The sequence below is a fragment of the Helicoverpa armigera genome, chromosome 6 (genome assembly GCF_030705265.1).
Source record: "Helicoverpa armigera isolate CAAS_96S chromosome 6, ASM3070526v1, whole genome shotgun sequence".
Lineage (NCBI taxonomy): Eukaryota > Metazoa > Arthropoda > Insecta > Lepidoptera > Noctuidae > Helicoverpa > Helicoverpa armigera.
The window spans coordinates 3,457,672-3,476,753 of record NC_087125.1 but is presented as its reverse complement, the minus strand read 5'-3'; the positions used below and the strand labels follow the sequence as shown (position 1 = coordinate 3,476,753).

At 40.3% G+C, this 19,082-nt stretch overlaps 1 protein-coding gene across 11 annotated transcripts in view; it reads right to left on the bottom strand.

The window, feature by feature from the left end:
• Pde1c (Phosphodiesterase 1c) overlaps positions 1–19,082 on the bottom strand; it is a 455,862-nt gene that overhangs the window by 37,231 nt on the left and 399,549 nt on the right. For all 11 annotated transcript variants that reach the window (XM_049835880.2, XM_049835881.2, XM_049835882.2 and 8 more), the window contains one exon: positions 16,462–16,618. In XM_049835880.2, the coding sequence (XP_049691837.2) occupies positions 16,462–16,618 (157 nt within the window). The remainder of the gene's footprint in view (positions 1–16,461; positions 16,619–19,082) is intronic.

The window sequence follows — 19,082 nt, the reverse complement described above, 5'->3', positions numbered from 1 at the left end:
CATGTCCAAAAGCAGTTTTGTAAATTTTAACGAAGCTGTTTAGATAATATAATTTAAGATATACTATGTTTTGACTTTAAATCAACATAATCTAGCCTACATACTTTCGCGTTGTCTAATTATGTATTTTTAACTTCAAGTGCTTTCTTTCCAAAGAAAACAATACAATAAACTTTCAAACATTCCACTTAAACGCTAACAACACGAACAATGTTGCAACAGCAAAAATACAAATACAATCCATCACCGACGTCACGAACCTTTAACATGACTATTATTCAGCGAATCATTCGGTTGGGGTGACAAGCGAATCGATGCATTCCTAGGAGCGGGAGATGAACAAATAAACTGGGGAAACGTCAATTGAAATTCAAAAGAGGAAAGTGGGCTTGTTTCAGCGTTTGGGTGTAAAACTTTGTTTATTTGTATAAGTTTACAGCCTTTTTATCGTCGCACTGCTGGGCACAGGCCTCCTCAAACACGGAGATGGATTGAGCGTAATCACCACGCTTGCTCAATGCGGGTTAATGTAGGTATTGCAATTAATCGTGAAAAAAGTATACATAATTACACATTTTTTATCGTGTAATCATAGACAGGTTTATAACTCTAATTAAATCAAAACCTGACGAATATATTCGTATGAATAATTAAATAGATTATGTGGAATCTCAAATCGACGTCGCTCGAATATTGAAATATCAATATATCGTGAACTGTTTAGAATATTCGCTACCGTATTTACTGTTAAAGAGCATACCATATTATAAAAAATATTGTTAATGAGCATCCACTAGTTTTTGAAGTAAATGCAGTATTTTAGACACATTAAGGAAACTACTACTTCATGTCTTCTCAGCCTCTGTTAGTTTAGAGATCGATTACAGAACTAAAGTACAATAAGATGGAACGGCTACCGTGTTTTATAAATAAACGTGTTATACTCAGATGGGACAATTTGTCGCCTAAGCGCTGGCTACCCTCGTCTAGATGTGGCTCGTAGATGCTAGTGATTGATGGAGACATCAATAACATGTACTCTGTGTGTTGAGGAGATTCCAGTGTACTTATATCTTTGTTGGGTAAATATGGCTTTAGGCTGCATTCACGTCCGATAACTTTTATCGGTGACCGATTTACTGTAGGAGAGAATAGTACACACTGATAGCAATAGTGCAACGGACACGCACATATAAAGCCGGTCAAAAAAAAAGCCTTGTTAGAATGCCCTACAAAAACAGGCCCGATTATCTGTCCTACAAAAAGTCTGATGTGGGCGAGAAGTTGTACGTGCAGACTTTTTCTTACCTACAGTTATGTCTAGAATTGTCTCGTTAAAAAACAAAAAAAAATGTTCTTCGTCTCGTGTGAGCTACATACTTAATAATTGCTGGGGTTTGTAAGACTATAAAACAAAAGTGTCAAAGTTTTCTAAATAACGTCTGACATAATGCTGAATGCAACGCTGACGTGACGAAAGTTTTTGCATAATGCTGACACTACTTAAAGTTTAATTTATTTAACTAAATACTTACTAGTTTAAGTAGCTTCAAGAAAAGTTGGTTTATTATTTTGAAACTTTAATCAACAAAATCGAATATAAAAACACAGACAAGATTGTATTCGTATTTCTAATATCAATTTTTTTCTTAATTTTTGCTGCATGTTAAATGCATCAAAAGGTTTTAGCAATATAACTTAAAAGTTATGTTAATATTCTTCGCAAAGAAAGTCTTTCGCGACAAAAAATGGCAGGTGAAAATACCGTCACAATTTCCTTTGAAGACATCTTTTGTCTTCAAAAAGAAACCCGATAATAGTTCAGTCATAATTTTATTCAATATCTAGGAAGAAGAAACATCACCCTTCAAGCTTTCAGAGAGTAAAATTACATGTTAATTGTATCAAAAAGGTTTTGTTTCAAACAAAACAATGCTTAGGAAATATTTTAAAAGGCTTTCCGAGTCTCATATTTCATTCAGGCGAAGCATCTTTCGTTCTTACATGAGATCGATTTTCAGCTCCGAGTGTTCGCTTTTGTCTTTTTCCTTAGTAAAATTTATCGCTTTCAGCGCTTTATTGGGTATCTACTTTATTATTATAAGGGGCAGTAACAATGAAATCTGTTTACGCTATTGTGTTTGAGTACCTTTTAAATTGTGATTGGTTTTATACGTATTTTTAAATCATCTTCCCTAGTAATTGATACCAAATAGTTTAATTAAAGGACAATGGGCACTTTGTATGGGATTTGGTACCCGCTTCAACAGTAACGTATGATATATCATTAGAAAGGTATTTACGTGTAGAATAATAAAAACTATGGGGCTTGCCTCAATTAGCTGTCCGATCCGAGGAACGATAAAAATTGAATCGACATAGAAACAAGTATGTCATCCATATATGCAAATTCATTAAGAGGCTTATGTCGTCAGTGTAATAATTTTAAACTCGGATAACAGACATCTTACATTGTTTGAGATACACTCTATTATAATCTAAAAGTTGTAATAGTCTATAGAGTCATACTACGGAAACACAATCGTCATCCGATTTGACAAAAGTTCAAAACATTTCTATTCATCTTTTTTTAAGAAGAAATTCATCATTATCTCAGCACCTCTTGAGGAGCAAGATTAAGTCGTAATATGTACTATGTTAACATCGTCTCCTGACTTTTCAACCTTAATTGATTGTAAATACTGAAAGACTTTCATCAAATACATCAGCTAGTTCTGCGTGAACTGCAAAGGATTGCTGTCTTTTTTTAAAGCAGTCGGCAGGAAAACATTTTAAGAAAGCCAAATTCCTGTTTTTTTGTTACTTTATCAGTTTTTATTCAAAGCAGTTGGATTTAAGAACTACATCTACGTTGACGATTTATGAACATTACACATTCTATTAGTCGATGTCACGCGAAATGGACAAGGATTTGGGACTAGTCGTCATAGTAAACATTTTTCGCCTTGCCAAGACCTACGCAATGGTACTAGAATCAACACTGTTGGACAGGGTACCAAAACGCCCATCGTCCTTTATTCAGTTTACAAAAATATACAAATTTTTGCTAAGTTGAATAGTTTGTAAAAGCCTCCTGCGAAACGATATAAATTTTCATAACAATCTATACCTTTAGTTATTGTTATCTTTACAACAATATAAAGGATCTATGTAGCCAATAAAATAAATAAAGCTGTTTTTCTGAAATAACATTTCGTTATAAAAACGTCTTGTACATTGCGCTTTTATACTTACCTAAAACTGCAATAAAATTATGAACAATTTTACCTACTATGTGCATTATTAGTGCAGAAGTTATTTCAACTGGTTCAAGCAAATGCTTACCTACATAAAATAGTATTGCAATTGATATAATTCTAAAACATTTTGTACCTATTTGAAATAGAGTTCAGTGGAAACAGTTGCAGAAAATATGAAATACAGTTTAGTTCAAATACACTCTTTTGCAAAAAAAACGGGCACCTATGCGAAATCTTAGTTTTAAGCACTTTACGTGTATTTCAAAGGGTTTTAATGATTGTAGTATGTTTCTAGCATCAAAAGAGTTAGCAGAGCATGCGTGAGAGTGTATTCTAAATTTGAATTTTGTACAATTGCTAAGAAATTGGTTAAACCTTGTTTTGGACTAATTGCTGGCAGAAAGTTCGTCGGTGTTTTGAAAAGTTTTGGAAGTGATTTTCAGAAAAATGAAAATGCAGTTTTAATTAATGATTAATGTACTTTTTTGTTAGATCAAAACATTTTTAAAAAACTATGCTTATTTGATAAAATGTTCACCTGCTCTAAATGGGCTATACTGATGATTGATGGCAATGTTAAGAGTTTCGGTATTTTAGTGTAAAGCGTTCTATTGTTTAGGTATTGTACCCACGTGATTTAAAACATCGCTTTTTCATAAATAAACACTATTTAGAAGAGTATCAGTACCTTTGGCTGCGACAAAACCAATTTAAATTAAGCAGTGCCGATCAGAAATCGTCTTCTATCGAACTTTGACATTTAAAAAATACCAAATTTTGTGATAAATGTTAAAATTAACCACATGAAAAATGATGAGGAGGGTCAAAGCTATCTAAAAAGTCAAATTATTGTCGCGTTGAAGCTCTCGATAACTCCATAGGTATCGGGTTACTAAACGACGATTTAGCTGAAAGGGAGTCAAGAATTCAAAATTATTGGCCAAACGCATGGTTCTTAAGAAATGAGCAGATAGCCAATTATTGTTATGATTTAAGCAAGAAAGTGCTGTAGATGCTAGAAAATCTCATTGTAGGCAAGTCTATTTAATAAAATGTCCGTGAGATGGAAACTCGCTATTTGAACGCTCAGAGTCATAGATCTTCAGAGGTCTACGGAGTTTCCCAAGAGACGAGGTTGTTTAAAAATCAGTGATTAAGAGACCTTAAGACCTCGTGCTCACAGTCTATGGACTATTTTCTGTATTTTGTAGAATTTCAAGACTTTTAAAAATGTCAAAGTCTGATAGGAGACGAGTTGTGATCGGCACTGCTTACTTTAAATTGGTTTTGTCGCAGCTCAAAGTACTGATACTCTTCTAAATAGTTGTTATCGCCTCCCGAAGATAGTAGTCGGCGGCGGGGACAGTCTCCCCAGTTGATGCGACGCGAAGAAGATGTTAAAACGCCGGTTACGCACCCTGCCTGTGCGCTGAAGAACTTGACACGAAGTCACACAGATACGCCTTCCTTGGTTCAGGATTTCAGGAATAAAACACGAGCATTTCTTGGTTCCAACAGTCCGGACGCGTCGTGTTTTGGTATGGCATCTCGCAGTTCAGCCTAGGAGGCCGTGTACTGCTTAACCGGACTTTTCCCTGTGGATGCCTAGAATTTAAGGCCTCCAGCCAGGGGCGTAAAACAACTTATAAACTAAGCGACTGCGCTAAGGGTACCCCCTGTGGGGTCGGACCTCGGCTTAGGGCGTCGCTGGGGAGGCAGCAAAGGGACAGGCTGGATCATATGATCATTATTATTAAATGGGGAATTTAAAGCTACTGGCTCAGCTCGCGGGCTGGCTCGATGAGCAAGGGTCGGGAGGACAGAGAACGGGACGTCGCGGCGGACCTCGGCTGCGAGGTTTGTACGAACGCGGTTTGTGTTTGTATAGGGTGCTAGTGAGTTTACTACTCTCTTGGAGGACAGTTATCTCATCGTCAGGTTCTAGAAGGGCATGCCTAGGGCGGCGAATCCTACTGGTCGTGTTGCTTCAACGGAGGCTCGATGATGACTGACTGTGTGGGCGCCGCGGCCCGCCTTTTATTGAGCGGGTCGTGGGCCCGCGTTGAAACAACACTAGCGCTCGGTTGTGGGCGGTTTTATTTGTCATACATAGGTAAATTCTTATATTACAATGTATTTATTCTAGTTACAATTCCAATTTTAATTGGACTCCACTTCTGACTCTCGTCGTGTACGGACGTGTCGCTCTGCGCTCGCCCGTTTACGACTTTTGTCTTTGTTACGCCCGACGTAATGCTCACCGTAGTCGCTCTGCCGACTACAAATATATCAATCTAAAGCTGCTTTTTTCAAAGCGGCGGACGATTATCCTGTTTCTAAAACGTTTGTGTCAAGTAAATTCAGTTGACCCCTTCTGGGTAAAAGCCACAGTTTCGTGGTTCTCGGTTGAAACCATACGGTGCCAACGAAGCCGAGAGGGTGTTGACCCAATCACACCCGCCGAACCCCTTCAGGGCAAGGCAGTCAATTGGACGGGAGCTCGGATTTCGGCCTTGGGGGATCTCCTAGTCGTGCCTTGCATCTGGTTTGCTTTCACAGCTACACACCTGGTGTCGGTTGGGTATCTCTATACCCTTCGCACTAGACTGGCTAGGGCCCGTTCGCACAATAAGACTGGCGAACGGTTTACAAGCTTAGGGCTCACCAATAGGTACTCACCTCCCTGCCTATACCCGGCAGGGAGGGTTACACATCCCTGGGCCCATCCACCCGGGGAGATAGGAGATAGGTTGTTAGGCTTTTATAATTAGGCCCCCACCTCTTTTAGCTCGGTAGCCCTCTTCCCTCACGGGAAAATGACTACCGAAGTTATTAAATTCTTTTTCGAGGTCCTCCTCAAGGACCAAGACATTGTCGCCAAATATGGCGACTTGATAAATAACCTTGATATCAAGGACCCGCGCCTAGCGCGCTATTGTGTTATTACCGACAACGGCTCAACAAAGGAGGCCGGCGCAGCTGTGTCGCGCCCCATTGTTGAGCCTATAATTGTCTCTTCGGGGAAAACCACCGCATTAGCGGAAACGGTAATCCCCAATACAATGGTCGATGCCCAGCTGCACTCGACCATTGTACCTAATCCCATTGTCTCACAGACAATGGAAATTACTCAGGCGAGTGCACCTGCGTCAAACGTCGACGCCGAATGCATGGACACCTCGTCCTCCCGCTCTGCCTCACCCGTCCCAGAGGATGCTCAACCCGCCGAGCCCTCCGACTCCTCTTCCTCCGATGACGACTTCACCGTCGTACAGGGAGGTAAGAGGAAAAAGAACAACAATAATGACAAGGCGCGCAAGACCATCGCCCTTGCCGCATCTCCTCTCCCTAGCCCGCCCGCTGTGTCTACAGCATCCCCCGCCCCGTCACCCTCGACCTCGCAGGTCGCTTCCTCCCAAGGTGCCGCTAAGCCCAAAAGCGCACCAAAAAACAAACCTCCGCCGCCTGTATACTTACAGGACAAGGCAAAATGGACCGAAGTGTCCAAGCTGTGTGTTGATCGTAAGATCAACTACAGATCGGCCTCCAATACCGGCAACGGTATAAAAATCGTCCTCCCTACGTCAGACGACTATAGGGAGATAACTAAATCGCTAAGAGCGAGGAACATTTCGTTCCACACATACTCCCTCCCCGAGGAAAAACCTCTCCGGGTCGTCATTACCCGTATTCCGAAGGAAATCCCTTCGGATGACATTTTAAGTGACCTTAAGTCACAAAACATCCCTGCGACGCAAGTTCATAGGATGCACCGCGCCCGCAGCGGCCACGCCTTCGACATGGTGCTCGTAGTATGCGAGCCGTGTCCCTCTAAAATCCACCCGATTTTTAACATCAAATCGGTGTGTAATTTAACCGGCATCTCAATCGAGAAGCCAAATAGATCTGGCATTGTATCCCAATGCCACCGTTGCCAACTGTGGGGTCACTCACAGCGCAACTGTTTCGCCCAGCCTAGGTGCGTGAAATGCCTAGGCCAACACGGCACCTCCGACTGCCCGCGACCCAAGGACCGCACTCTGTGCACCGAGCCTCCGAGCTGTGTACTCTGCGGCGCCTCAGGTCATCCCGCCAACTACCGCGGCTGCCCAAAGGCCCCAAAAACGTCTCCCAAGCTGGCCAAGCGTGCAAACGCCCGCCAGCTAAGGGAAAGCCCATCAGCGAGGCTACCTACCGCTCAACTTCCCGAGCGTCTCAGCCCACAACGGCCCTCCCCATGGAACCCTCTCAACCATCAGAGAGCCTTTCCGACCCCGAGGCCAACTCAGCCCCAGCCAACTCCCGCCCCGGTGAATAATTCCGCCGCGGCGCCCGCGAGCTTACCTCGCGTCCCTCCCGTCCTTCCCTCCGCGCCCTCCGCGCCCTCCGCGGCTCCTATAGCCGCCAAGCCCGCAAGCGCAAGCGATCGCGCCTTCTTCTAGCCCAGTATCAGCGCTCAGTTCTATGAACGTTATACTGAGCACGTTCAGTGTATTTACGAGCGACAGAGCTCAACAACTTTCGAGGGAGATAGTCGCCAGCAATGGCGACCTTATCAAACTCTACTCCGTTATGCAGGAGTATTCAGACGTCGCCCAGGCAGTTCAAAACCTGCCTCACTTTAGGAAATAGAAATGGATAATACATCCAAAATTAAACCCCATTCCCTTAGGCTTGGCTATTATAATGCCAACGGTATTCTCGGCCAACGCGACGAGATTTCCGCCTTCCTACAATCCCATAAGATAGACATTCTTCTCGTACAAGAGACCTTCCTAAAGCCGCGTGTACGCGGCCCTAATATAGCCAACTATAAGTTAATTAGAAATGACAGGATCACACGCCACAAAGGCGGCACGCTTATCTATTATAAAAGATCGCTACATTGTGTAGAGATCACTCCCCCCGACTTAAGCTGCATTGAAGCCTCGATCTGTCGACTAGCCATGTCCCAGCACCAGTCGATCACTCTCGTATCGGCCTACTGCCCTCCCATGTCCTCATCCTTTCAGTCCTACGACCCGATCCTTTTCACGAACGATCTCAGAGCCTTACTAGGCCTGAGCGACTCTGTAATAATAGCAGGCGATCTAAACGCCAAACATCCCGCCTGGAATAGCAACACTACTTCTCCAAGAGGCAGGTTGCTATTCAATCAGTGTGAATCCCTCAACTTCGATGTCATCGCTCCGATGCATCCCACTCACTTTCCTATTATAGTCGACCACCTTCCCGACGTTCTCGATGTAGCGCTCCTCAAGAACGTAAACTTACGTTTACATTCGATCGAGGTACTACACGAGCTCACCTCCGACCACAGACCGGTTCTTGTGGAACTAGCCTCGCGCTCAGGCCCACTCGACCCGGATCGCCCTCCTCCCACCCAGATTGTCACGGACTGGAGAATGCTAAGCGAAAGCTTGAAATCCTCCTCCGCCCAGTTAGAATCAATTCCCGATGAAATCAACTCAGTCGCTGACATGACGGGCGCGATCGGCTCGTTCACCGAGCACGTACAATCCACCGTGGACAAGTGTTCACGTAGAGTTGAAGCGACGAGCTTTCATCGCTTCAAGCTCCCGGATGACGTGCGTGCTCTGGTGACCGAGAAGAACGCGGCTGTCCGTGCCTACAGTACTTTTCCCTGCGACGCTAACAAGTCTCACATGCGTAACTTACAGCGTGCTGTAAAGGAACGCCTTGCTGAGATGCGTGAAACGCGCTGGGACAAGACGCTGAGCGAACTCGAGCCGACTCATCAAGCCTTCTGGCAGCTTCAAAGGAAACTCAAATCCGATGAAGTAGCTTCCACCCCGCCGATCAAACGCCCCGACAATTCCATCGCCTTCGAGGACGATGAAAAGCGGAATGTCTGGCCGACAGCCTCGAGGCTCAATGCTCGCCTAGTACCCAACCGGTCGACCCGGCTCACCTACTAAAGGTCGAAGCCGAGGTCGAGCGCAGATCCTCCCTACCACCGCAAGAAGACCCCGACGATCCCTTGCCACCCGTCACTCCAGACGAAGTGGCAGAGATCATCAAACGTCTCAAACCCCGTAAAGCTCCGGGCCCAGATAGAATAACCAATAAAGTGTTCAAAATCCTACCCGCTTCCCTCGTAATGCTCATGACCGCGATCTTCAATTGCGCCATGACCCATAACCTGTTCCCACAGGCATGGAAAGAGGCAACCGTAATCGGTATTCCCAAACCCGGTAAACCAAAATCAGACCCGTCCAGCTATCGCCCTATCAGTTTACTCAATGTGTTCGGCAAGATCTACGAGATACTTATCTATAAGCGTCTCAAAGATTACGTCGAAGCAAAGAGTCTTATTCCATTAGAACAGTTTGGTTTTCGAACCCATCACTCTTGTGTCCAACAAGTCCACCGCATCGTGGAAGGTGTGAGCCACGGATTCCAACGTGGCCAACTCACCGGCACGATTCTCTTCGACATAGCAAAGGCATTCGACAAAGTCTGGCACAAAGGCTTGATTTACAAGCTTTACCAACTCGGTGTCCCAGACCGTCTCGTCGTCATCTTACGAGACTTTTGTCGAATCGCACCTTTCGCTATCGCATAGACGGCAGTCTTTCTTCGGCCCACCCTATAAAGCTGGCGTCCCACAAGGCTCGGTACTCTCCCCCATCCTCTTCACGCTATACACTAGCGATATTCCTAAGAACAAGCATGTTCAATTAGCCCTATTCGCCGACGACACGGCAATCTACTGCTCAGGCCGCAGCCCAGCCGCCATAGTGAGACATCTCCAAGCCTATTGCAACACCCTAGGTGTCTGGACTAGGCTATGGAGAATCGAACTCCACCCCGACAAAAGCCAGGCCATACTCTTTTCGAGCCCCCGCCGTAGGCTTCCTCCCGCGCCCCCGTCAGTCACCATGTTTGGTAGGCCGATTCCTTGGAAGGAGCATGCCAAATATCTAGGTGTAATCTTAGACCAGCGCCTCTCATTCGCCGAGCACATACGTAAGGTGCGCTCTAGAGCAGCCTTTGTGTACGGCAGATTGCACTTCTTGCTCAATTCAAAGAGCAAATTATCTCTTAAATCCAAGTTACGCCTCTACGGATCGTGCATACGCCCCGTCATGATATATGCTTGCCCTGTGTTCGCACTGGCAAGCCATCGCTGCCTTCACAGAATGCAAGCCCTTCAAAACCGTGCCTTACGGAAAATCACAGGAGCTCCCTATTATGTTCGAAATGAGATTCTTCATGTCGACTTAAAAATCCCTACCATCCGCCAGTATATGAAGCGTGCCGCCACACGGTACTTCGAACGCGCTGAGAAACACGATAACTCACTTATCGTGTCAGCCAGTAATTACACTCCCTCCCGCATCAGTAGGATTCGCCGCCCTAGGCATGCCCTTCTAGAACCTGACGATGAGATAACTGTCCTCCAAGAGAGTAGTAAACTCACTAGCACCCTATACAAACACAAACCGCGTTCGTACAAACCTCGCCGCCGAGGTCCGCCGCGACGTCCCGTTCTCTGTCCTCCCGACCCTTGCTCATCGAGCCAGCCCGCGAGCTGAGCCAGTAGCTTTAAATTCCCCATTTAATAATAATGATCATATGATCCAGCCTGTCCCTTTGCTGCCTCCCCAGCGACGCCCTAAGCCGAGGTCCGACCCCACAGGGGGTACCCTTAGCGCAGTCGCTTAGTTTATAAGTTGTTTTACGCCCCTGGCTGGAGGCCTTAAATTCTAGGCATCCACAGGGAAAAGTCCGGTTAAGCAGTACACGGCCTCCTAGGCTGAACTGCGAGATACCATATCAAAAAACAATTTTAATTATAATTAGTTTCTAATACGTATACATTACGTTATATATTATTCCCATAAGAACCTACCTAGTTTTCTATGCTAAGTCTCTTAGTAGGATCACCATTTTCTAGGCTAGACCTAATCTAGGAAGCCTAAGTGGTGATCCTAACCTTTGGCCTTGGAGACTTAGCACATGGCTGTGATCCGTATGTACCAACCACCCTTTGACCCATTCATGGTCACGAGGTTGTGTCCTGGCTCTCTGGCGCTGACACCCCTCGGCGTTTTACCCTAGGGTGGTGGTACTCACCGGATTCCCTAACCCTGCTCATCACGTCCCATGGTGAAGAGCAGGTCGCCTATTCCTGTAACTAAGCCGCCTTTTCACCACTAGCAGCAGCGGGGCGAGGCCCTTCAAAGCATGCTGCAGGCGACTTAGTTCTAGGTATCCTAAACATTGACTAAATAAAACCACCCCAATATAATATGTTTATTTTCCAACATTATTTACAAATATAAGACATCTTAACTTATTGTTAAGGTACACATTAAACTTAAACAACATAACACTTATACGTACATAAATCACAGTAAAACATGGCACATAATAATTAAATAATAACATCTTATCTTAATCTAAACATAATATTACTACATAAAACAAGTAAACAAGACACTTAAAGTTACGAAATATTTACAATTCAAGGAAGGAGACCGGTGCGCGCCTAACTGTGGATGGCTCTGCCTGCCACTACTTGAGACCCCCGTGTCCGAGGGTCTATGTTTCGCTCGCCGCGCGTAGTCCGTCGCCGACAATAGTGTTTATTTATGAAAAAGCGATGTTTTAAATCACGTGGGTACAATACCTAAACAATAGAACGCTTTACACTAAAATACCGAAACTCTTAACATTGCCATCAATCATCAGTATAGCCCATTTAGAGCAGGTGAACATTTTATCAAATACGCATAGTTTTTCAAAAAAGTTTTGATCTAACAAAAAAGTACATTAATCATTAATTAAAACTGCATTATGATTTTTCTGAAAATCACTTCAAAAACTTTTCGAAACACCGACGAGGTTTCTGCTAGCAATTAGTCCAAAACAAGGTTTAACCAATTTCTTAGCAATTGTACAAAATTCAAATTTAGAATACACTCTCACGCATGCTCGACAAACCCTTTTGATGCTAGAAACATACTACAATCATCAAAACCCTTTGAAGTACACGTAAAGTCCTTAAAACTAAGATTTCGCATAGGTGCCCGCTTTTTTTGCAAAAGAGTTTAGTTTCAGTTGGAAAATATGTTCGCCGTGTACAAATTAATTGCTAACAGTTGTCTCGAATACTTCATACATTTCTATTAATTAAGCTCATAAACGATGAAAATGTTGTGTTGTTTTTGATTCTTTTAAATGGAAACAATTTGTGAATATCTGTTAGTCTTTTTTATTTGAATTACTTATTGTACCTTTTTATGTTCAGTCTGTTAATATATTCATCTTGTCGAATAATATTATTTGATGATAGTTGAAGATAGTTCGTAAGATTTGATGATAGTTCGTTGCTGTGCTTTTTACTTTTACAGTCGTCATTACGACTGTAAAAAGCACTAAAAACAAAAGCACTGTCTATCGATATGTTTTTCTATAATCGATTCATTAAGTCTCGGCGGTTGTTTTCTCTAAGATAATCCAGCTTCGCAGAATATATGATAGTGCACGAGCCGCAATTACTACTACCATAAAAACACATGCCGTTGCACCTTTAATCCTTCGTATGCTCAGTGCTCCATTGATATATGCGAGACACAATTGATTTTCTATTGTTTTTTAATTAGCGGCATACAAGCATAGATAGAAGAAGTACTTCAAATATGTAAACGTTGAAAAGTATACTTTGAAAACTATCTATAGTTAAAGATAGCTAATATGGTGTAATATCAGTTGTAATATCGTTACCAGTGAGCCGATCACAATCACGTTACATTAGATCGTTTGATCTGCCATCACCAATATCTGCCATTGTTCGCAGCTCAGGGGTTTCACTACTACACCTGTATTAATAATAGATATCCAATAGCTGAACAAAAGAGCCTCGTGTACAAAATGTGGACTGATTTTTGACGACGTATTAATAAAACTTTGGTCATGGTTCTAGAAGTCGATGCCTGCAAGTTGTGTGTTTATTTTTTCATCGATTTCAAGAGCCGTGACAAAAAAATGCATGTACAGGCTATTTATTTAAAATTAGCCACCCGTACTGCTATTTTGGGAAGTTGTGCTATATTCACGTATTTATTTTAATCTCACTTTAAGAACTTTTGATACTTACTAGAACCAAAAACCTTGCAAAATAAATCAATAAATATTCAACTGCATTTTGCTATATCATCAAACATTTCCTTTACAGTAACCGAACAAATATTGACAGTAACTAGAATATTCTAAATCCCATGTCATTTCGTATGTATGGCAGACACAAGTCGGTAGTAATTTGCGGAATATGTAAACTTCATCGGAACAGACAGACTGACACATTGAAATGCGCTAAATATCTAAACTCATGCTGTTGTAGGTACTCTATTCTAAATATTTGCACTTAGTTTCATCATACCCGAATTAGTTCTTACTAATATTATAAATGCGAAAATAACTTTATCTGTCTATCATGCTAAAACTACTCAACTGATTCAAATGAAATTTGGTACTTAAAGACCCAAGGGCCTGAAAAAGGACATAGGCTTGTTTTCATTCTAGTTTAGGGGAAGTAGTTATTTCTTGGTGCGAGGGAAACTACTGGTATCAGTTATTCTTTTCCTATGCAGAATATACAAACCGCAAAACGATCACAAACCACCTTCACACTCGAAAATAACTTCGCAAAACAAACAAGCACACAGATAACTATCGAACAATATCAATTCCCAAGCTACGTAAGCCGTTTAAAAGCAATCCGGTTGCGTTCCGATCTCCCCCGGTGCCGGACGAAATCATCCGGAATAATTGACCTTATTGCCATCACAATTGAACGGGAAAGCAAACTTTATTTTACTGATCATTGAATGGGGTAAGGATGATAATAATGACAGTTTATTGAGTTGCGCTGTGATTTATTGGAGTTTCAATTGATGCAGGTATTCGAAAATTATCTGACTGCTGAAGGAGATGATTAAGTAGAGTAGAATCACTGACTAGCGTTAGGTAGGTCATGAAACCTTTATCATCATTAGCCTTTTTAACGGACTTCACAAAAGGAGGAGGGTCTCCATGCGGCATTTGTTTGCACGCTTACTCAAGGTAGATTGCCGATTTCAGATTTTCTCACGATGTTTTCCTTCATCTTTACACCCACCACATACATAATTATAATATAACAAAATTATATTGGTCCTTGTAAAGTTTTATTTGGTGTTGCTTTTAATCGCTGATACGCTAAGTCAGCCTCGTTGGGTTTGACATAGGTGTTTTCCTGACTTACTATCAAACCATTAAAATCCATAGATGGTTAGATGGTAGAACAATAACATATCACTTGACATAGGACTCTAACATATCTACCCAGTATCTAAAGAACTAAAGAGTCTCAAATGTCTTTCATTAACTCGGTAGAGATTAAACTATAAATTATACTAAGTACCAATCTTCTGGCGTTTCATTCGAGATTGATGATGGTGACTTTAATGAAATCGTCCTTGGCCTTCGTCGTATTTGTATTGCATTCTTTCTTGTTTCCCTACATTTTGTATTTATTTTTAGTGAACCCTTTTTACGAATAAGGAACGATTTGGTGAACATAAATATATGGAAGCTTTGACACGATTTTCATTTCTTTTTCTAATTGTCAATCTTCTCAAAAGTGAGTGTTTTTTATTAGTTCAGTAGTTTTATAGCCTTTAGAGTAGAAATAAATAAATGAAATATTTTCATCTTTACAAAAATCGTTTAGATACTTAAACAGCGCGTAGTAACTAGGCCAATTTATACGATAAGAGTATTTATCAAGTAGGTATTTGAAAACAGACCAACCCCAGTATTATCGACTTTCTTTTTCTTTTAATAAGAACTGCGTTATTTTCCTCTTTTATTCAGCTAAGTATAAGAACCTACTTAGACAATCTTTTAACCAAATACTCAGAACTGAAAACAGAAACAAAGATAAGTAAACCCTTTTTGTAGGAAGTCTTTTCAACAAAATATTATCAAAAGGATAGATACAACGGGTAGATAAAAATAAAACTAGCTGTGTCCCATGGTTTCAGTTGTAGTTACCTTTTTTATATCGCGTCGCATAATACGACTAGAGGTAGTTTTATTAATAAATAGTTTTCGCCCGCGACTTCGTCCGCATGGAAAACTTACTTTTGGCTGCATTGTGCTTATCACTACTTCTAATTAAGATTTCCCAGTCTTACTTGGTTACCAAGAAAACTTCGAATGTATGGATAAAATTTGCATACAAGTGTCTTCATCTATATCCGTATAGCTGTGATTTTTTCAGTTATTTTTGCGTGAAAGAAAACAAAAAAAAAAACTCTCTTTCGCATCTATAATATTAGATATGAATATTTAGTTAGTCTTAATAGCTTGGCAACAGTGCTGATTTTTTTAATTCAGTGGGCTCCTATAGATAAATGTATGTAGATAAAGTTACATTAACTTTTTCTCGATCCTAAGCGCTTGAAACTTATTTGCGGAACATCTTAAGATGGTATATTGGCATTCAAAGTGTAAAAGGCTTACAAAGTTTGTTGTCGTCCTAAGCTAACATAAGTATATGTATGACTTGCTGGTCGACTTTACAAGTATTACTTCCCACTTATACGTACCTACATAAAGCTTGTTTAACTTTTGGCTGCTTTAAACTAAGGGAAATGGCTTTTACTATAGAGTTAGCGACTGGTGAAAAATTCGAGTGGTTTGCTTATAAATGATTTTCCGTTTTTAGTTCAAGGTTCCAAAAGCTATATTCTGCTTAACATTGCTAGTTATTGTTACAGAATTAATGAGATTTCATTTTCAAAATTGATTACCTAAATTATGAACTACTTATAGCTTCCGACTGCGGTTTCACCAGTGTCCCAAGGGAACTTACTGCCTTCACAGGTAACCGGACGGGCATAAATAGTCCTATCCTATGTCCGTTTCCTGGTTTTAAGCCAGGTACCTACCCACACGTTTTCAGCTTAATTGTTTAATACTAATACGTTGTTGAATTATTAGTAGTGTAAATGCCACGACTTATAATTTCTTGCATAATTTTATTTTTATTTTATGATAGTTCGGTTAACCAAAATTGTCCTTCTATTTTTATTCATTTTTTATTGTAATACTATTTTATTGTATCTGTAACTTACGAAATTAATAAATAAATCATTAAATTAATTAGGTATTATTAAAAAATATTTACCTAAGTGCGGCCTTATCGCACGCATCGGGCGTGTCGACGGCGGGCAAGTGTTCGGTATCCAAATCGAGGGAGTCGAGTTGTTCGTCAGTGGGCGTCGGGCAACTTTCAGCCTTACTGCGGCTGGACGAGCGGCGCACTATCGTTAGTGCTCCTTGTTCTGTGGACAAAGGAGTGCGAGTTACTATAAGGTCGAATTTTGAATGGCAAGAGAGAAGAAGAAAACGTAGATGCGTTTTTACATTTATGTAGCAATGTTTTGGAAGTTTCAAATTAGCGATTTAATGGAAACATTATTTTGAAGTACGATAACTTAATTATACAACAAAATAAAAACATCCAAAACTTTGCTATTTCATACAGTAAGAATCTATATACTACACATATCATACAGCCGAAAATCGCATTCCCGTGATTCAAGTACCTAATCTAATAAAACTTTCACAATTCACATGCAGATTCATAAATCTAAACGTCTACAATCAATACAAATAATATGGTACAATCTCCTAGTTTATATAAAATCATGCACATTCCATTGCATTCCCATCTAGAAGAAATAATCTACTAACTAAGGTATAGGAAAAACGAAGAAGGTAAGAACGTGAGAAGAAATTGTTGTAGTCCATCAAAAAAAGGTACAAAAGTCCGTGGTAAAATCCGTAGTAAATTCACTTTCTATTTGTAGTGTATAAGTAACGTATCGTTGTAATCGTGTATATCGTGTAGGTATATCGTTAATAGCCAATAGGTTGGTAATATTTTATGTTTAAATTTTAATTTCAAATCCTTTCAATTTAATAAAAGGAACATACTAGGTAGGTACATATTATGTAGGTACTTAAATTAGTATTCATTAAATAAATAATTTCATTAAAAAGTCCAATTAAAATCTTTATTTATTTTAATTTAATTTATAAAACATAAAATTGCTTTCAAATAAAACGCAAAAATCCCGTTCCAATGAAACACGAACGAATAATATGAACTGAATGTCGGCCATTTTAAATCTGGAATTCCAAACTTGAATCCCGATCATTGATTCACGGATTTGGTCAGTTTATTTTACGGGGTCCACGCAACCTGCACGTGCAATTTTCGAATTCAGAACTGCGTTTGTTAGTTGCCAGTACTTTTACGTTTATTTTTTTAACCCCTCTGCTCGACAAGATTTTGACATATTACTTTACCGTTGATTCGGCGGGAATTTTGAATCGCGACATGGAAGTCAAAAATTTGTACTAACTTTCAACACATGAATTCTAAGTCCGTAATGCCTGATCAGAAGTATTTTAACTATAACTTTAGAGCTCACTTATTTGACAACAACGTGCAAAGGTCAAATGGGGTCAGTTAATTCAGAAAAAGATAATAATTACGGTGTTTTTAAGTCTCGAAAAGTTAGGCATTTCAAATTTGGTGAAAACTTACCAATAAATAATCGCATCACTTTCTCAAACACAACACAAACGTCATATTTATAACATTTTCAATCCGTTGCAATACATTTCGTGCACTTATTTATGTTCAATAACTAAAAAATCAGCACATAAAATACACAATAAAAATGAACAATTTACAAGATCAAAAAGAAGTAGAGTTTGGAATGGAGTATTTTTTTTTTTTAATCAGCGGTGTGCATTCGATACCTAAATCGGATATTTATTATAAATAATCGAATACCAATTTTATATATACCTATTTTTTAATAGCAACTTATTTCAATTTTATTTATTAATTTTAAATTATAGGTTCAATTTGTTTTTGTTGTTAAGAAAAGAGATATTTAAGTTTTATGAAAGTTTTTAGCATTAAATTTTTATATGTATTATTTATTTTGGTGTTGCGTCATTCGTAATAATTTTTAACTTTAATTGAATTTTTATTACCCATTACGGAATTTTAATTTATTCTTATATTATTTCTCAACAATTCTAAGATTTTTGTTTCGGCGGAGGGTAAGCCTGGTGTTCTGAAATATAATGCAATTTGTAACTACCAAAGTAATGTACTTATTTGATGATGAGAAACAATAATAATAATTGATTGATTTAAGTCACCAAATATTTTTTACCGAATCCCAAAAAGGAGGTGGTTCTCAATTTGGATGTTTGGTTTTGGTCGAAAGGGTATATTCCCCATATTTGTTATTAGGTCCAGGATCTGATGACGGAAACCTTGAGAAAACGAGGGCAACTCTCGAAAATTGTAAGCATAGATAAGGTTATAACTTGACACTCAGATGTATGTCTGATAACACTATGAAACAGTAAAGGTTTGGAGCTGACCTGATGATGGAGACCAGAGAAGGTCGAGGGAACTCGATAACCGAACTTCTCTCGTCTCCATCTCCTTCACTGTTGCAGAGGCCTCGTAAATACGAATAATATAAGCACAAACACGAGAAAGTTTAAATATTCAGTTGTCGAGTTCCCTCGACCTTCACTGATCTCCATCATCAGGTCAGCTCAAAGCCTTCACTGTTGAATAATGCTACCAGGCAAACACCTGAGTGATAAGATTTCAACCTATGTCTTTCTGCAACTTTCGAAAGTCGCCCTCAATTTCTCAAGGTTTCTTCATCAGATCATGACCTGATGATAATGGGACCACCTCGAAAGTAT